This window comes from Mus musculus, chromosome 13, assembly GCF_000001635.26.
Source record: "Mus musculus strain C57BL/6J chromosome 13, GRCm38.p6 C57BL/6J".
NCBI classification, from domain to species: domain Eukaryota; kingdom Metazoa; phylum Chordata; class Mammalia; order Rodentia; family Muridae; genus Mus; species Mus musculus.
In genome coordinates this window covers 108,150,041-108,168,751 of record NC_000079.6, presented here as the reverse complement: position 1 = coordinate 108,168,751, position 18,711 = coordinate 108,150,041, and the positions used below count along the sequence as shown (strand labels likewise).

The 18,711-nt window shown below is 41.5% G+C and overlaps 2 protein-coding genes across 13 annotated transcripts in view; one reads left to right on the top strand and one right to left on the bottom strand.

The window, feature by feature from the left end:
- Window positions 1–10,041, bottom strand: part of Ercc8 (excision repaiross-complementing rodent repair deficiency, complementation group 8) — a 42,494-nt gene extending 32,453 nt beyond the window's left edge. For 3 of the 9 annotated variants that reach the window (XR_003950484.1, XR_003950485.1, XR_001780818.2), the window contains exons 1-3: window positions 9,882–10,041; window positions 8,022–8,117; window positions 2,261–2,362 (exon numbers count right to left, since the gene is read on the bottom strand). Coding sequence is in view for 2 of the 9 variants with exons in the window: in XM_017315608.1 (XP_017171097.1) it covers window positions 2,261–2,362; window positions 8,022–8,117; window positions 9,882–9,958 (275 nt within the window). In the remaining 7 variants the exon portion in view is untranslated. The remainder of the gene's footprint in view (window positions 1–2,260; window positions 2,363–8,021; window positions 8,118–9,881) is intronic. The other 6 variants (XR_382743.4, XR_382744.4, NR_155552.1 and 3 more) reach the window with 4 other exon arrangements.
- Window positions 10,042–10,099: 58 nt separating this feature from the next.
- Ndufaf2 (NADH:ubiquinone oxidoreductase complex assembly factor 2) overlaps window positions 10,100–18,711 on the top strand; it is a 106,064-nt gene continuing 97,452 nt past the window's right edge. For 2 of the 4 annotated variants that reach the window (NM_001127346.1, NM_001360140.1), the window contains exon 1: window positions 10,127–10,309. In NM_001127346.1, coding sequence (NP_001120818.1) covers window positions 10,183–10,309 — 127 coding nt within the window. In that variant the 5' untranslated portion in view covers window positions 10,127–10,182. Of the gene's footprint in view, window positions 10,310–18,711 lie in introns of all 4 variants that reach the window. The other 2 variants (XM_030247442.1, XM_030247443.1) reach the window with 2 other exon arrangements.

The following is an 18,711-nucleotide window of genomic DNA, read 5'->3' as shown; positions in this document are numbered from 1 at the left end:
CTAAGTTTTATTGATCTGCTTGGAATGCCAAATCTCAGGTATGGATGAAATCCCAAGGAGAAGGGCAGTAGAGTTGGGCCTATGCTGGTGACCCATAACAAAGTGCAAATGGCATCATTTCTGTCACATTCCCTGTTCGAGCCTTTCCTTCTTTCTTTCTCCTCACTGAGTAAACTTGATTCTCTCATTTTCTCCACAATTGCATGAGATACAAGCTCACTCCAATAGATTTCAACTTGAAATAGGTTAGAATGACTCTACTATGCTCCACAGAGTCTCGGTTTCAACACAGACTTTCTGATGAGTTGGTTTAAATAAAGCCAGTCCTTACTGTAGAAATACTAACAAAAGATCATTTATATTTTAAATTTAAATTTTGAAACAGGACACAATGTTGTATCATTCTAGTACATGTGTTATTTTCAGATACATTTAGTAAAAATTTTGGTAGTAAAATCTTATTAATGCTCAAGAACAAATTAAGTATATGAACATTAAATATTACTAAATTGCCTAAGCCACAATAACATAATAAATTTTATTAAAATTATTTTTTTAAATGATATTGTGAATATACCCATTTTGAAATTCAATGTCATACATTTAGCCTTTGAACCTAGGAATAAAAGTCGTATTATAATAGAGACACACTAAATATTTACATAAATTAAATACCAAAAAACTTACCAGATCATAGCATAACATTATATGTATATATACACAGTTATGTCAAACATATAAAATATGTATATATTTCATTATTTAATAAATTTAATGCTAAATTTTAATCTCAGATATCAGACTTTAAAAATTATTAAATTAAAGCCGGGTGTAGTGGCACACACCTTTAATCCTAGCACCAAGGAAGCAGGCAGATCTCTGTGAGTTCAAGGCCAGCACTTTAGAATTTCATTTCCTTTGTTTTTCTTTTTGATTAGGGTTGAAAGTATGTAAATGGCTCAAACATCTTAAAAAGCAGGTCCCACACTGTGTTGCAACTCTGGGAGGCCCTAGGCTACTGTTATTAATCTTGGTTGCCCACCATTAATCAGATGGTAAGGCATTACTGCAGGACACAGTGCATCTTGGCCACGACATGGAGAGATGAAGCTGGAACTGACCTGCAAGCGCTCTCCCAGCCAGCGAGCTTTCACAGTGCGGGAAGCTGCTATGCTGGTTTACACAGTAGCTTTTACAGCTTTAAACATGCTTTTAAAATATTTAATTACCACAGAAGCATACTAAGAATGATGGAACCAGTAAAATTACCTCTAAGACAAAATAAGCCAGTCTCAAGAGAGATTTTCAAAGCTGTGTTTCTAAAATGAATAGTGTGTAAACACACAATTATAAATCAGAACCTAGGGTCCTTTGCAGTGTTCTGGAACGCACAGCTCTGCGAGCTTCTCCTGAGAGAGCACTGGCCAAGGCAAAGTTACTGTAAGAACAGATCAGACACACACAGCTGGCAAAGAGCTTCAAACGACTCTTAGGAAAAAAGAAACTACCAAAGAGCCAGAGAAGTCAGGACAGACAGGTGTATTTTTAGGTTAAGCAAAATATATGCGCGCGCGCGCGCGCGCGCGCGCGCGTGTGTGTGTGTGTGTGTGTGTGTGTGTGTGTGTGTGTGTGTATTTCTCCCCCTCCCCCCCCCGCCCCCCGTAAGACAGGATTTCTCTATGTAGCCCTGGCTGTCCTAGAATTCAGTTTATAGACCAAGCTGGCCTCAAACTTGGACATCTGCCTGCCTTTGCCTCCCAGTACTGGTTTAAAGGCACTGAGTATGACATTGCCTGGGCTTAAGTTGAGCCTTTTTGAGTGAGTAGACAGACAAGAGAGGGGGCATGTGTGTGTGTGGTGAGAGTACTGCCTACATAGTCACTACACCCTGTTTAATCTTTCCCCCATTAACATCAGTTGAAAACTTAGTCTGCACTTATAATTAGCTGTAAGATTCATACATGAACTTTATACTAAGTGGTCTTAAAACCATAGCTACTGGGATACATTCTGTAGGTACAGAACAAAATGACACAAAAGTCTTTCTAAAAAATCATTTGAAAGCTGACACGAAAACTGGAGGAAGTCACATGACAAAAATATATTGAATTTGATAGTTTTCAAGAAAGCATCAAGGGATATCCATGACAACTGAAATTTTGATTACACCATGCATATGACTGCTACTTTCACCTTTTCTACTTGATGCAAACATACTGAACTGTTTACATATTCATAAGTTACACTTTCAAATACACACCTGCCAACGGAACACACTGCTTTACATGTGTAATGGGGCTGTCTGCTGGCGTTCTCAAGGTCATAGAGTACAACCACGCCATCGGAGCCACCTGACAACATGCTGACAACAGAAAAGGCACATTAACCACTGTGAGATGTCCACCCACAGCCCACTGCCTTCATCACTGCACCTAGAGATGCCACAAGTATTAAGACAGCGAGTTCAGTTAATTCTATCAGACTTCAGCAACTAGAATTTCTTAACATTTTCAAAAGCACAACTAGAGAAAAACTCAACCTTTGATCATTTCAAGTTTACCTCTATGATTACAAGAAGATGGTATGACAAGACGGCAAAAGACAGCTAAAAAAGTAAAAGATTACAGTACCATTCCAAAGGTCTTCTTAAATCTGCTAAGTGAAAACAGAATTAGCCTATGACTGACAGCAGCTATGGGTTCCTGGGCAAGTTATACCACCTATGAGCCTTTGGACATTTGTAAAAGTTGTAATAACAAAGTGAGGGAGGGCATTTTACCTGAATGATAAAGCTGATATGACAGTAAGTGGAAGCTGGCCCCTTTCCTTTCATAAAGGTATTCATTCCATTCATTTGTCCCCAGTACCCACAAAACAAAAGGCACTCACTTGCTAAAGAGCAGTAAACACAGGGCACTCTCCCTGACCACCAGGAAGGTTATAGCCTAGTAGGAAAGGCCTTGTGTTTGCTCTTAAAGTGTAAGTGGCACCTGGGACCACCGTGGTAATAAGCTACTTTTATTTTAGCTTGAAGCTTCAAGGACAGCATCCTTGGTTATAATACTTCCTTAAGGAGGAAGAGAAGGTGCACAGGAGTCACACTCTAGTGTCTGAGGGAGGACCGTACTATGAAGCATGGGAGGGAGAGGGGAGAGATGAAAGGTGTCTCACTTAGGAGCAAAGGGCACTAAAGGGACAAAGCTGTCCTTCAAACCAGTCCATTACATTACATTAGGAGAACCTGGAAACAATTTGATAAAAAAAAAAACCTTAAAAAATGATTTCTAAATAGTCATATGCAATCATATACTTGACAACAAAAAGTTCTTCATATTAATTCAACTAATTTACAAAATGAGCTTGTAGTAGTCCGCCATGTATGTTACACAGGACCCTGAGTCTGCCCAGGACTGCTCTTAGCTTGTTGCAGGCTGTTTGTTCTCCAATTATGATTTTGTTTTTTTCCTAACATTACCTGAAATAATCTTCAAATTTGAAGTTGTAACATTTAAATAACTTGCCCATCAGCCATAATATTTTCAGTTTTGAAAAAAAATAACAGGTGGTGAAGCATGAGGCAAATTCAGAACAAAGTCTACAAAAGGGAGGTTTTAATTTTCCCACAGACTGGAATGCATTCCATTTCACATTCAATACTGTCACTGTTTCTATTCCTACCCTCACTGGGGGCATCATCCTTTTACATTCTTTACAAGATGAAAACCTCTTTGGGATCAAACTTAACTGCAAAGTTTTCAGACATTTTGAATTTTATTCCAGTATTACACAAAATAGTCAGCCAGTTAAGCAGGTCCATGTCATCTGCAGGGTCTTCGGGAACGTCCACACACTAGGACCTTTCCCACCACCACTCCCTTCCCCTCCCTTCCTCACCAATGCAATTTTTATAGGAATCACTGACTTCCTTTTTTGAATACTGTCCAACTCATCGCCCAGCAGTGCATCATGAATACAGGAGCTTTGCTCTAGATTGTTTTAGATGGACACAGACCTTCAATTCACCCTTGTACTTCTTTGTTTCCTCAACCTGTTATTTCTTGTGATTTATCCTTGGCAAAACCCAGGTCATTTGCTCTGCAATTTCAACCTTAGACTTTTAATCTTTACTTATAATCTTTGCTTATAATTTCTTTATTGTGATGTTATCAGCAGTCAAACCAATACCTAGACCCACAGTTATACATTTACATGAAATGTTGCTGTTTTCTAGAATTATTGGTTATCATCAACACGTATATTTCTGTACCTCTGGTTATTCTCGCTATCTGATTTCAACTCGGTAGAATACCAAAGAAGGTTTAATGAGTACAGTACTGTAAGAATACTGTAAGCTGACAAATGTCTGCCCGTCAGTATGAGCAGATGTAAAAGTCTTAATTCTCAGAGTGTTTTAGATTAAAAAAAAATTCTTCCTTTGAGTAAAAATCCTAAAGTCAAGTTTCGGTGACAGTGACGTGTGATCCATTCCCTTATAAACCACAGTTGTAGACTTTACTCCAGTAGCAAGGCTTACTGAATTATAGTTTCATATTTATTCTGCTTGCTTGTGTTGCCATTTTCTGTGGGCCCCTGTGGTGTGCCATCTGGGTCTTCTTGGCTCTTATCCTGTCTGCCTTACTGCCTTCACATCCTGGTCTTTTCCTTCAGTGCCGGGACGGAACCTGAAGAGGTAAGCACTACACCACTGCGCTACAGCCCAGTCCTCGCCTTCCCGTCCTTTCTGATCTCTAAGTTCTCGCTGCTTTTTGCTCTGTTTCTACGGAATTACACCCTGTTCTTATTTGCTTGTGTTCCTTAGGCTTTGGTTCATTTTGGAAATATTTCTCTTTTACTTCTAATTTTTTCTTAGGTTTAATAACCTCATTTCTGAGATTCTTAAATTTGAATTACATTATTCTTCCATAGATTCTACCTTTTAAAATTATTTAGGGGGAAGGCTGGAGAGGTGGTTCAGCTGGTCAAAGGTGGGCCACACACACGAATGACAACAAGAGCTCACACACATATGCACGCATGCACGCACACACAGATGTATGTGTAGGTAAACAGATTTTTTTTTTTTTGTTAGTTTTGGAATAGAGCATTGACACATTTTTCAGATGACCTGACTGGCATGATGTCACTGTCTCATAGCTCTTACATCTTATATCCTATTTTTACATGTTTTCCCTATTCTTTCAGAAGGGAGTCTGGATTTAGCATAATAATTAAACTTTTATCTTCAGAAAAAATATTCCAAGTTATATTTTCTTTCATTTTGATAAGAAACCTAAAACATGAAAGTTTTGATCTACTCATGTACACACTGTTACTGGGTTGCCCTTTCCCTTTGTGTGAACTGCCCCACACTGCTTAAGCTGGAGTCTACTTTTCAGTATGGGGCTCTGTTCTTCACAGAGCTTTGGCCTATTAGTTCCTAGGGGCCATTATAGGGGCTGGGCTGGCTCCTTGCAGTCTCAGGCTGGCCATGAAATCAGTCACCTGTAACTGGTGTGGGATGGACATGCTGTAATCAGATGGCTATTTGGAGGTATCGGCCAGATCAGCGGCTCCATCAGTTTTGCTCACTCCCCTTCTTCCACGTGTACATGCTGACAGCACACAGACCTTGCAGTCATCGAGATTTGTCTCCCCTTACTCAGGGTTTGGGATTTGTGCAGACACTTCATGACCTGGTGACCTTCCAGGGGTCAGCCTCTTGCCATCATCTCCTGAGAGCTGGGACAACAGGTGTGTGTGACCATCTCACCAACGGAACTGCATGCTCACACCTGCTGGATTTTTGTTTCTCTACCAGTACTAACAATGTATTATCAACGTAAAGCAAATGATTACTTCTAGAGTGGTTGTTTTTTTAACTGGATTTAATTGGTATTTACAATAATGCAATTTTTAAATTAAAATAACTGCCAAAAGTTTCCTTTTGAGTTTATTTACTACATAAAAATTAATTATTATTGAAATTAAATGAATTTCTATTTAGTACCAAACATTAATATTATTTAACAATGTGGTTGCTATTCTGCTAATTGTGACCATATTAAATAGGTAGGGTATTAATTTGATTTAGAAAAGAAAACTAACAAAAGATGAATAAATCAAAAGAACTCAAAAGATACAGAAATTTTAATCTTCATAAGGGTATGCAAATGTTTTCTATGTAACGGAACCTGTTAAAATGCAGTTTATGGATAGTCTTCTTAAAATAACACCTATCTTAGAACTGAGTCTGGTCTACTAGATCTCTGTGTTCTGGTTTTGGTAATGGTTTTTAGAGTTTCTGCTATAGTGTTCATGGTAGACGATAAATACTAATAGACTTTTTGTTTGTTTGTTTTGTTTTTTCGAGACAGGGTTTCTCTGTGTAGCCCTGGCTGTCCTGGAACTCACTCTGTGTAGCCTCAAACTCAGAAATCCGTCTGCCTCTGCCTCCCAAGAGCTGGGATTAAAGGCGTGTGCCAGCACGCCGGGCTACTAATATACTTCTAAACAACTTACACATACACTGATTTTTCTTAAGCAAAAGAAAATACTTGGTTTTCAATTTGACATATATTTTCACTTTATTTCTTCTTGTTACTAAATGTGATTACACATAGTATATCTTAGCAAACAAAGAAATACATAGTTGTAGCTTTTACCATGTATTAAAGGGAAAGCTACTGTGCTAAGTGTCTCAGACTTTAATTCGATGCAGCACAAAAGCATCTTCATCCTACATTCTTCACACAGACACACACTGTAACCCAGGGCACATAATCGCTAGGCCAGTGCCTGGCTGCTTCACTACTGTACTTTTCCCACTTACACCAATGACAAATCAGCTGTTCTCTGTTCCTTGGATCTGCATATATTTATCAATGAGTGTCCCTTGACCGCCTTTGAACAGGAAATATGTTAAGCTTTGGAAAGATATGGCAAAGAACAGAATTATTGTGCGCCACCTTTTAACTGTAACCATGTGCTAAAGGGAGAACTGTTTGGGCACACGTTTCTGGTAGACTATTATGGCAGAGGGGGAAGGTAGAGAGTGCAAGTCTGCCAAACCCACATGGCTAATTTTAATGTAAATGACAACAGTTTACCAGGAATCAAAAGCCAGGGCAACTGGTAACTAGATCAAAACAGGAGAAGCTACTTCCCATATGTTATTGTAATACATAATCTAATTATAAACAACATAAGGCTTGATTTTGTTTTATTTCTTTGTAGTCCTGGGGCTTGAATCCAGGGTCTTGGACCTGCTAGGTGAGGGTTTATCTGTGAACCACACCCTCAGCTCACAGGAAGGACTCTGAGCCTACACTCCTTAACAGCCTTGAGTTCTCCTCCAATTCTGCTCTAGACTGAACCCAGATCTTGTGCATGCAGATCATACTGTTGCCACAGAGCTGCACCCTCCACCCCAAAACCTTCCCGAATGAATATCGTGGTGTGCCGATGCGTGGTGTGCCGTGACGGGGAACACATTCAGCTATAGGGTCGGCAGTAGGGTGGAACAAACATGCTTTCACTACAGTTTCTCCAATTCTTAAGCAGGATCATTCCTATAGAACAGCTGAGACAAACTGAAATCTGAAAGGTTAGGTAAACTGCACAAGGTCACTGCTGGTAAATGAGAAACTCAGTGATCGTCTGCTTCACGCCCAGTGCCAAGCACACTTCTACTTTTTACATGTCACTTCCCATTCGTCCCTGAAAGTAACAATTAGAGGTTAGAAGACCACTTAAATGCATCCCACACTTAAAAGCCTTCGGCATCAACATAAATCCCTGGCTTATTGATTTAACATGAACATATTAATGCCACATTTGGAATATCGATCTGATAACATTTTGCGTATTTGATTTTCGATTTCAAATGAATAGATGCTTTTCCAACAAACGCTACAATTTACAACTTAAAAAAAAAGTATTTGTAAGAGCTTTCTTGTAATCAGTCTGAAAAGGCAAGATTTTTCTGCACCTCACTTAGAAGGAAACGTGAAGCCGTAACTTACTATCTTCCTTCAACGGGCTCAATGTCGAGGGTGTTAACCCCACTGCCATGGATTCTTTCCACATCCCTGTCTTTGTTTAACTCCAGCCCCAGGACCCTTCAAAAAGGAAAAAGGAAAAAAGATAAAGCAACGATAAGAAAAACATTTAGTATCAATTCCTTATTTCCCCAAGATTACCACAAATTCTGCAAGGCTTTAGCTTCTTACTACATCTAAAGATATTCAGACTTATTAATGTAGGCCTCTAAACAAGTTTTAAACTGAAACACTACTTTAAATTTCATTTAAGCCTCCCTAGTGCTGTGATCCATTAACACAGTTCCTCGGATTGTAGTGACCCCAACCATAAAATTATTTTTGCTGCTGCTTCATAACTGAAACTGTGTTTCTGTTATGATTCATAATATAAATATCTGATATGTAGGATATACGTAACCCCTGTGAAAGGGTAGAGACACACAGGTCGAAAACTGCTGATTTAAAGCTTTTAAGTCCTTAAAAAGTTATCTATGGATAAACAAGCTTTCAGGGAAAGTTAAAAATTCCAATAAACTTGGCTGATGACACCTAGTGGATAAAAGTTTGAATTGCACAATTTAAAGATTCTCTTAGATGTCTAAGACTGTAGAAATACAAACTATTATCAATGCCACAGTTAAAATGAAGTGAAGCGGAGGAGGGTTAGCGGTACCAAAGCGCAGCAAAGCTTTAGGGCGCAAGTGTTAAACTTCTTGATACGGTGATGGTCTTAAAAACATGTCAGCACTCAGCATGTTTTACGCAACCATGAAAATTTCATTTTTCTTTCTGTAGGGGTGCGGTGGAGTGGCATATGTCATTATGCAGCTCAGTTTGACCTGGAACTTGCTTCGGTAGCCCAGGCTGGGCCAGAAATCTTCCTCCATCTGCTTCTAGGAACCTGGGGTCACAGGCTTGTGTCACCAATGTTCAGCGTGTTCAATATCCAGTTTATGTGAATTACAGCTCCAGGTTGTAAACATCCTTTAAAAGATGTTGCCTGAGAGCGCCAAATGTAATGTTTACTATGCTTTTGTCACTAGCAGATGACAGGGAAGGACATCTTCTCTGAATAAATTAGGACTTTCCAGTTCAGTTACAAAAATAAATGAGAATTAAAGAATAACCTCATTACTTTAACAAAACAATAATCTTCACTGAAGCGTGAATATATATATATAATTTCAGTGTAATTTAACTAAATACTAGACCCCGTCAACATTGTTCAAATTTCAGTTACTAAGAAACACCATAAAGCTCAAAGCTCCAAAGCTATTTCATCTACAAGCCACTATATAAATAGCACGTGGTTGGGGACTTATTTACATGCCTTCTTTTCGAAATCCGTACGATTGATTTCTGTACACCTGTTACTCGGTTTACAAACACAGTCAAAGCATGCAGGTTCGTCTGTGCCTCAGAGATAAACCCACATGAAATTCTACAAAAATAAAGGCATTGGTCAACAGAACCAAAGCGCACCAAAGAAATAAGAAGCAGTCATGTTGGCAGTGAGGGTCCAGTGGAAGGCCGTGGGGTGAGCTGGCCGTGAGGATGTTCACAGTCCTGCCATTGGAGAGCCTGCCATCAGGTCTCTCCTGGAGTGACAGTTATCTAACTCGGCTCCCTGGTTACTTCCAACTACATCCTTCATGTACACAGCAAGCTACAATTACTGTGACCTGGGTTTTTCCTTCACACTCTCCCCTACACGCACACGTGGGTCTTCCTCCTCCGGCTCCTGCCGACTTCATCTTCAGCCCAGTCGGTCCTGCGACCCGATCTCCCTGCTCCAGACTCTCCCTTGGCACCGGAAGAGGAAAAGACACGCGCGTGACTCACCTCCGTGTGGACTGCGCTCTACGCAAGCGAAGAGGGTCCTCCAAACCCGACTGTCGAGCGGACAAAAAGCTCAACATCTCGGGTCCACACACCGGCTGGAGGCCTGGGCGCTGCCATGACAGACCGGGGAACTGGGGGATGCAACAACACGGGCTCTCATTGGCCAATCAGCGATGTGGCCTGACCAACGGAGAGCGGCGTTACTGGGGGGCTCGGAAAACGCCGGGCAGTGGGCGGAGCTTAGCGTGGGCGTGTCCTCCGGTGGCGGGTTGAAGCCTCAGACCTTGAGTTCGGCGCAGGCATGAGCTGGTGGTCCGGTGTGTGGCGCTCTGTTTGGAGCGCCTTGTCCAGGGAGGTGAGGGAGCACGTGGGCACGGACCATCTGGGGAACAAATACTACTACGTCGCCGAGTACAAGAACTGGAGAGGTGAGAGCGAGGAGAGGATACCGGTCGATGGATGCGCGTCCCGGGCGGGTGGCGGCCGCCGTACTTGGGGGCCGGGCCTCGGGTGCCCTGGTCCCTGTCCCGGGTCCCAGGACTTGGCGGTTGCCTTGGGCGACGAAGTTTGGACCCGGTCCTGCCAGAGGTTCTGGGGAGCATCGGGAAAGGCCTTGCGCCAGTGCCTTGCCTTGGTCTTCAGATCCGGGTTGTCCGCAGAGTTTGCGGTTCTTGGTGTCGCAGTGTCTGGCGCGCTCTCCCTGTCTGTCGCCGTCCTTGTCAACCCAGAACTTTCCGAATACACTGATCCGTTCTAATGTCCAGGTCGATTTCAGAAATGTGTGTCTAACTAAAACTGTTTTCAAGAACTGGAACGGTTTAGTTAAGAGGTGTTCTTTTATAGCCAGGCTTTAATCCCAGCACTCCGAAGGCAGAGGCGGATAGATCTCTGAGTTCGAGGTCGGCCTGGTCTATAGAGTGAGTTCAAGGACAGCCAGGGCTACACCTAGACCCGTCCCCCCGGGGGGGGGGGGGGGCGTTCCTTGTATGTGTGTGTGTTTGTGACTGTGTGTCTCTGACTCTCTCTGTCCCCACCTCCCCGCCCCCCTCCTCCCCCGTCCCCCTTGCAGCAGGCCACACAATGTCTTTTACTTTTCTCTATTGCTCCAGTATAGAAAGTCGCAGAGAAAGAAGTTGGGTCAGAGTTTAAGCGCTGACTGAGGCAGCTTAGGCACAAGTCCATTTTTCTCACTTAGGTGGTCTTACATGAAAGAGATAATAGTAGTGTCTGTCGCTACTGGGACGGTTGAAGACTGGTCCAACAACTGTGTTTCATTAATTTCTCACAATATTAACTATGTTAAACATTTATAAAAATGTTTTTCTTATCTTTAAAAAAGATTTATTAATTGTGTGTGTATTGCCTGCAGGTGTGTAGTTGTGTATCTGGTGTCAAAGCTGTTGGAACTGGAGTTGATGGTTGTTTAGCCACCATGTGAGTGCTGGGATTTGAACCTGGGTCTTCTATAAGAGCAGCAAGTGCTCTTAACCTCTGAGCCATCTCTCTAGTACCCACTTAACCCTTTTCTAAAACTTACTACCTTGAACTTTTTTGCCCACTGAGCATTTAAATATGCTGCCTCTGCTGCCTGTACCCAGATATCCACTGATCTGGGTTTCTGATGCTACAAATTGGTCTTCGTTTCCTACAGGTTTTAAACGTGAATATTTGTATATATGTCTTTATAGATTTCTTTCTGGGTCCTGTATTTAGGATCATTATTTTGAAGTTCATCTTTATGTGCATCAAAATTTTTACCTTGTTGCTAATGTTCTATCGTGTGGAATGCAGTATATATAGTTTTCTTACCTGCTCACCTGTTCATAGATCTTTGGATTAGTCCCTGTCTTAAGACTGTCACAGATAAATGATGAGACTTATAGATATAATGCGTTCATTTCTCTTTTACAAGGAGAACGCCTGGATCAGCCTGGAGATGTAGGTTAAACTTTGTGAGAAACAGACAGAGTGGCCCTAGTGGCCCATCCGCCTTTAGTCCCAGCACTCAGGAGGTAGAGGCTAGGGAATCTCTGAATCTGAGGCCAGCCTAGTGTACAGAGCAAGTTCTGGAATAGGTAGGACTACACAGAAACACTGTCTCAAAGGAAAAAAACAAAACAACAACACCCACCCCCCCAAAAAAGAGAGAAAAGAAACAGCTTGAAGATCCATTTTGTACCCCCACCAGCACCAACAGTTGAACTAAAGGGTTCAACTGTTAGGCATAATACATACATAATTGATACATACAGATACTCAGTTTTTCTTTACTGTTTACTTTATTTCTAATGAACTGAGTTTATTTGTAGTTGTTTTCCAGGACTGAGGAAATGTCTCACTGGGTTTCAGCCCTTGCTCAGCACACAGGAAGTTCTGAGTTCGGATCCCCAGCACCAAAGCCAGGGATGGCTGTGTGTACCCTACTCCCTAGCTTTGTAGGAACAGACTGGCAGCTCCGAGAGGTCAGCCAGCCTAGTCAGTAGGCAAGTTTCCAACCCAGAGACAGGTGGTGTCTCAAGGTAATGAGGCGGAGAGTATAGATAGAGGAGAAGGCCTGCCGTCCAGCTCTGGCCTCCACATGCCTGTGCACAGGATGTGCGCTGGCACACACAGAGCACCCAGACACAGCACAACTTCCTTTTCAAATTCAAACGCTATAAAACTAGCACACATCTCGCTTTTTGGTGGGTCAGGGCTTCATCTAACTTCATCATGATCAGGATACTGCCTTCAGTATCAGCTGACCCTTGACTCTCTAGGTTCGTAACCTTGCTAACTGATTATTATGCCAATTAGAGTTTTGTCTTCTTGAGAATATTATCTGGAGAGTCATACCATCTGTAACTCTTAAAAAATGGCCTCTTCCATTCAGCATGATGCCTTTAAGATGTGAAGAGTTATCAGTAGTTTGTTTCCTATTATTGGTGACTAACAGTCCGTGTCAAGGATATGCCGTAGTTTGTATGTTTACATTGAAGGACATTTGGGCTGAGTCCAGCTTTTGATGTTTATGAATGGAGCTGCCACAGAATTCACATATGGGTTTTGCATGAGCATTAATTTTCATTTCCCCAGAGGTATGACTGATTCTTAGCCTTTTCCTACCATTTAATTTCCACATGAGCTCAGTGCTCCAACTTGCTCCAAAAAATGTGAATAAAATACTTAACATCACAAGACCTTGTTGGAGTGCAAGAGAAATAAATTGGAAAATGTCACTTTAAGAGAGTGAGGTTTAAGTCCCCATCAACTGGAGTTAAATTTGGATTCCTTTTTTTTTTTTGGTTCTGTGATTTCTTTTTTCACTTGTAGTTTTCAGCACAGGGAGTGTGCATATATTTTGTTATATTTGCTTAGAAGTTTCTTGTGTTGGATACTATGAAGGGTATGTATGTGTTGTTTTGGTTTTCTGTTTTCTCCTCTGAAACAGCCTCAGTATGTAGCTTTGGCTGAACTAGACTCACTGTGTAAACCAGGTTGGCTTGGAACTCATAAAAGATCCACCTGCCTTTGGCTTTTGGCTCTCCCGTGCTAGGATTTTTATTTACCTTTTGCGTGCGTGCGTGCGCCTGTGCCTCTGAGTGCGCAGGCACACACGTGTTCCTATGCATGTGTACCTCTATATGGAAGCCAGAGATGAATGCCATCTGTCTTCTTCAGTCACTGTCTACATTATTTTTTGAGGCAGGGTCTCTTGATGAACCCCGAGTTCACTGATTGAGCCTGATTGACTGGCCATTGTGATGCTGGCTGTCCCTGGGGATCGTCCTGGCTCCACCTTCTCTGCCTTAGGATTATAGGCACATGGTACAGGAGCTGGTGTTTCACATGGATGCAGGGATTTGAACTCAGGTCCTCACACTTGTATAAAAGCACTTTACCCATGGAACCATTTCCTTAACCCAGCTTTTAAAACTCCCTTTGTAAGCTTAATCTAATAGCTCCTTGCTTGTTCCCTGTTAGCTCAGAAGGTTTTTGTTTTTTTTTTTTCATGAGTGTATCTCAAAATTGTTTACTCTCATAAACTGAAATATATGGGCTGGCGTTTTAGTTAATATTGACTTGTTTATTCATTATGTGTGTGTGCATGGGTCTGCTTGGGCCACAGGGTGCTTGTGGCTAGCAGAAGAAGCCTTGGGACAGAAGATAGCTCTCTCCTTCTGCTCTGTGGGTTTGGGGATTGAAGCTCACTCGGGTCGATAGCCTTGGAAGCAAGTACCTCTGCTTTTGGAAGCATCTGACTGGCCCATGACTTTGTGTTAGGTTTACAGGAAAGCTATTTGGAAGTTACTAACACAGTCTTTCTTCCTTTCCCACACTCAGCCAGCGTCTTAGGTGAGTTTCCACCATTTGCTCCTCCCACGGAATCTCTAACTGTCACTGCCTGAGTAGTTTACTTTTCCCAAGAGCCAGAGTTGTAACTGTACCGTGTATAACCTTTTCACATTGGCTTTCACTTAATAATATGCAATTATATTGTTTTCTTTGTGTGCATACGACATAATGGCTCTCTTATCTCCCTCTTCTTCATTCTGTTAATTATGCATTGATACGTGTTTGATGAGCCTTTTAAATTAGTAGAATTTATTTTTTATGCATTGATTTCAGTGCTTTCATAGTTATTTATTGCCCCACCCCTGGCCACGACGTGTGCGCACATGTGTGTGTATCTCAAGTATGTCAGTGCCCACAGAGGCCAGAAGAGGGAATGGGACCCTCGGGGCTGGAGTTACCGGAGGCTGCTACAGAGCGGCTGCTACAGGTCACAGACCTATTGATGGAACTTTGATCTGTTTTCTAGCACAGCTATAAGCCTCTTTTATATATGAACCGAATAGGATTGGGGGAGATAATAGGTAGATAGAGTTCTAGTCATTTAAAATTTACACATTCATATAGGAACACACACTAGAAACACACTTTGCCATTCTCAGTGTCATCACAATACCTCCATTGTGTGAGCTTAAGTTAACCGTAGTTACCGCTCTTTCATCGAATGTTGAGTTTTAATATTTTCACAGCCACCAACTAGCTTAAATTCTCATTTCAAATGCAGGGTTATTGCCCCATTCCCCTGTGTATAACGATGAGTTTCCTGTGTGTCTGCCTGTGTATGGGGTAGGTGCTGCAAAGGCAGCTATACAATGAATTGAGGTATCATTTGGCCCTCAATTCTAAAAGTCAAAACAGAACAAAGCACATACACGGATGAAGTAGTTCAAAGAGTCTAGACTAGGCAATTCAGATACTGTTCAATAAATGAGCTAGATTAGCCTGGCAGGAATAAGTATTCCTACCAGAAATAAAAGAACCTAGCCATGGTATAGTGAACTTCCAGTGTGGTCAGACATGGACCTGCCTCTGACCTGCTGAACTGAGTTTCATTACATCATCAGACTTCTGTAGAGATACTTAGCCTTACAATTTCCCTTCAGAACCATTATCTAATTGTTCAAAACCTGCATCCTCCACTGTTGTGTGTATAGTAAAGACATATCGATTTGGAAGGCCTCACCTCAGCCAATTCACGTGTATTATTTAGAGACTAGAAATAATCACGGAGAATATGGGAAAGGAAAACAGCCACAACTGAAAGTATAGTTTCTGGTTTTTTAGTTAATAATTGGAAGGTGGTTCTAGACTCCTCCAGGTTTGAGACTAATGAAAATATTTCAGCTCTTCCAGCAGAGGGCAGCATTGTTCCAAAAATCAAGATTGACTGTCTTTCCTGCTTTGTACTTGAAAGTGATTTGAAGGAATCTCACTTCCCACACACACCCAGGAGGAATCAGAGCATTTATTTATCCAAGCAGCAGCAGCAGCAACAACAACAAAAACACATAATGAAAATAGAAGAAAAACTGGAATACACAATATGGACGGGGACAGCAGTCATACTTTGCTGTCGGTAGTTTTTCCTACAAGATTTTGTTTTTTATTGTTTCCTGAATTCCCTCAGTCATGTACAAAGTCCATGTCCTTAAGTACTAACTGTATTCTGTCACAGGAGGACAGGCCCATTGTTGGCCCTGAACATGTGTCTATCACATTTTCAACAACAAAACGTGAGGATGGCGTGTGTTGACAGTCACCCATGCCAGTCCCTTGCTGTGGCTTTAAATGAACCTAAGCAGCTGTAACAGACTCCTGGTTTCCCTACCCGGGGAGCGTGGGACCTTTGAGCTGCAATGGAAACTAATTGTGGGAGGTTGGCAATCTGGGTTGTGTCTATAGTTAAATGACATCACAAGTGTCTCCAGGAATTCGGCTGCTGGTTGTCTTTGTGTTTGAGGGTTTTGACATTTGCTTTAGCTTAGGACAGTAAGGTCAGTATTGATACTAACGATCATAGTGTAAACACTGTGTGCTAGACTCGCTTCTAAGCATTTGCCCCGAGACGCTGCATTGTGGGAGATTTCAAGAATTAAGAAAAGCAATAGTGTTGCTTCATCAGGACCACTCAGTAACAGAACCCAACCGTGTCATGTGTTTACAGAGCCCATTCTCCCTGGCATTTAAAACCAGGCAGATAACTGTTATCCTCATCTAACTCCAAAGAGCGTCAGTCCAGAAAGTCATGTCTGCTGCTGCCCGAGGCTAAGTGTAAGCTGCTTTACAAGGGACAGACTGCGATGACATTCTTTAGAAGTCACAGTTGAATGAGGACTGGTACTGAGAAATAAATACCTTCAGAGTTATGTGGTAGGCTTCATTATTCAACTGTTAGAATAATTTTTTTCTATTATAAACTTTATTCTAAATCCATTTTTACAAAATGGAGTAGAGAATATATACTGTTAAAAATAGACTGCATAAAGACATTTTAAAATAGCTTGAGTCATTTCAATCAGGCTGTCTCTACTTTAATCTTGCATTCCAGCTGGCTAATGGCTCCATCTTGTGGTCCAAATGAGAAACTGCACCCTCTGCCTAAGATGCTGGTTAAGTTTTTCCATTTTAGCTGAATATGTCACATAAAATGATTTATATTGTCTTATTTATTAGAACATAACTCTCACTTAGCATATATTAGTTGTGTCTGCATCTCTCTAGGGCTTTTCTCTGAAAACCATTTCCCCCTTTTTAGTGTGTCTTCTGTCTTCCCTTCATCAATGTTGGTTCCACTTTAAAGCCCCTTAAGGTCCAGAAGCCATTTTATAGTGCACTGCCTATGAGTAAATAAAACTCTTAGATAAGTGAAGTTAAGCTGGCCTGGACTATGCACAGTGTTTAGTAACTCTTAAAGAGTGTATGTATGAAGAGTCTTACGATGGCCGTGTGAGGAAGGAGACATTTGATGAACAGGGAGGTGTGAGACTAATTACAACTGCATGGTGACTTCTGACGTAAGAATGAGTTAAGTACTTGTCTCCCCATCAGCTTCATTGAGTGGCTTTTGCAAAATTTGTATGTAGCTATGGTTGTTCTAGTGATGTCTTGACATATGTGCATATTGTGAGTGAGTATATCAGTGTAATTATAGCACCTCACATCTTTCTAAAAACGATGTTTCAGAGATTCTACTTTATAATTTAATGTAATTTTTTTACATTTTATTTTTTCTCTGACAGTTTTATATATGAGAATTTTGTTTACATTTTCTGCCCCTCCTTTTTCTCCCTCCCTTTCCTCCATCGCCCCACCACTTTCTCATATTCATGACCTCTTAGTCTTTCATCATGATAACATATATCTAAGTGTGTATATGAGATATGATGTATGTGTGTATATAACCTGAGCTTATTTAACATCTTTCATATGTATATGTATTTAGGGCTTACTATTTGGAATTGTATAGAAAATTTGTTCTCTGAGAACTGCATATACATTTATATAATGCAATATGATATAACGCAATATGATATAATGCAATATGATATAATGCAATATGATAAGCACCCCTATTTCCATACTTCCTCTCCCTCGGGTTCTGAAATTGTATTTTTAATTAGCATATGAAGTAATGGTTACTGTGGCACTGATATGCATTGTTTCTGCTGGTGCTTCTCCTGCACTCCCCTCCTGTCCCCTTGTGTCTCTTCGCCCCTTGCTGCCCCCCTCAGGGCCCACCCTGTGCCCCTGCTTGCTGCCTCCCCCTCAGGGCCCACCCTGTGCCCCTGCTTGCTGCCTCCCCCTCAGGGCCCACCCTGTGCCCCCTGCTTGCTGCCTCCCCCTCAGTGCCCACCCTGTGCCCCCTGCACTTGTTGTTCCCTCTCAGTGCCCACCACGTGTTTTCATGTCCTACTTTCCCATCTTTTAAGACTGTTTTCCTGTCTCACGGTGCTCTCTGTAGTCGTATGTTCTGTACCCACACTTACATACATGAAAGTTAAAATCTAGGATCCTCATATGAAGGAAAACACATGGAATTTGTCTTCTGAGTCGAGGTTGCTGGGCTTAACACAGTAACCTCCAGTTCCATCCATTTTCCTGCAGATTTCATGGTTTCATGTAGCTGCTTTACAGTTGGGTAAAATTCCATTGAACAAATAGAGCACATGATCTTCATTCATTCATGTGTGTCTTCAGTCCCTCATTGATGACTACCTAGGCTGGTTCATTTCCTACCTATTGTGAATTTGGAGCAATAAACACTCATGTGCAAGTGTCTCTCTGGTATGACATACAGTCTTTGGGGACATGCCCAGAAGCGCCACCCCCTTTGTATGTTGAATAATACTGTTTTTGTTTTTTTTTTTAAGATTTATTTACTTATTTATTTATTATATGTAAGTACACTGTAGCTGTCTTCAGACACTCCAGAAGAGGGCGTCAGATCTCATTACGGGTGGTTGTGAGCCACCATGTGGTTGCTGGGATTTGAACTACG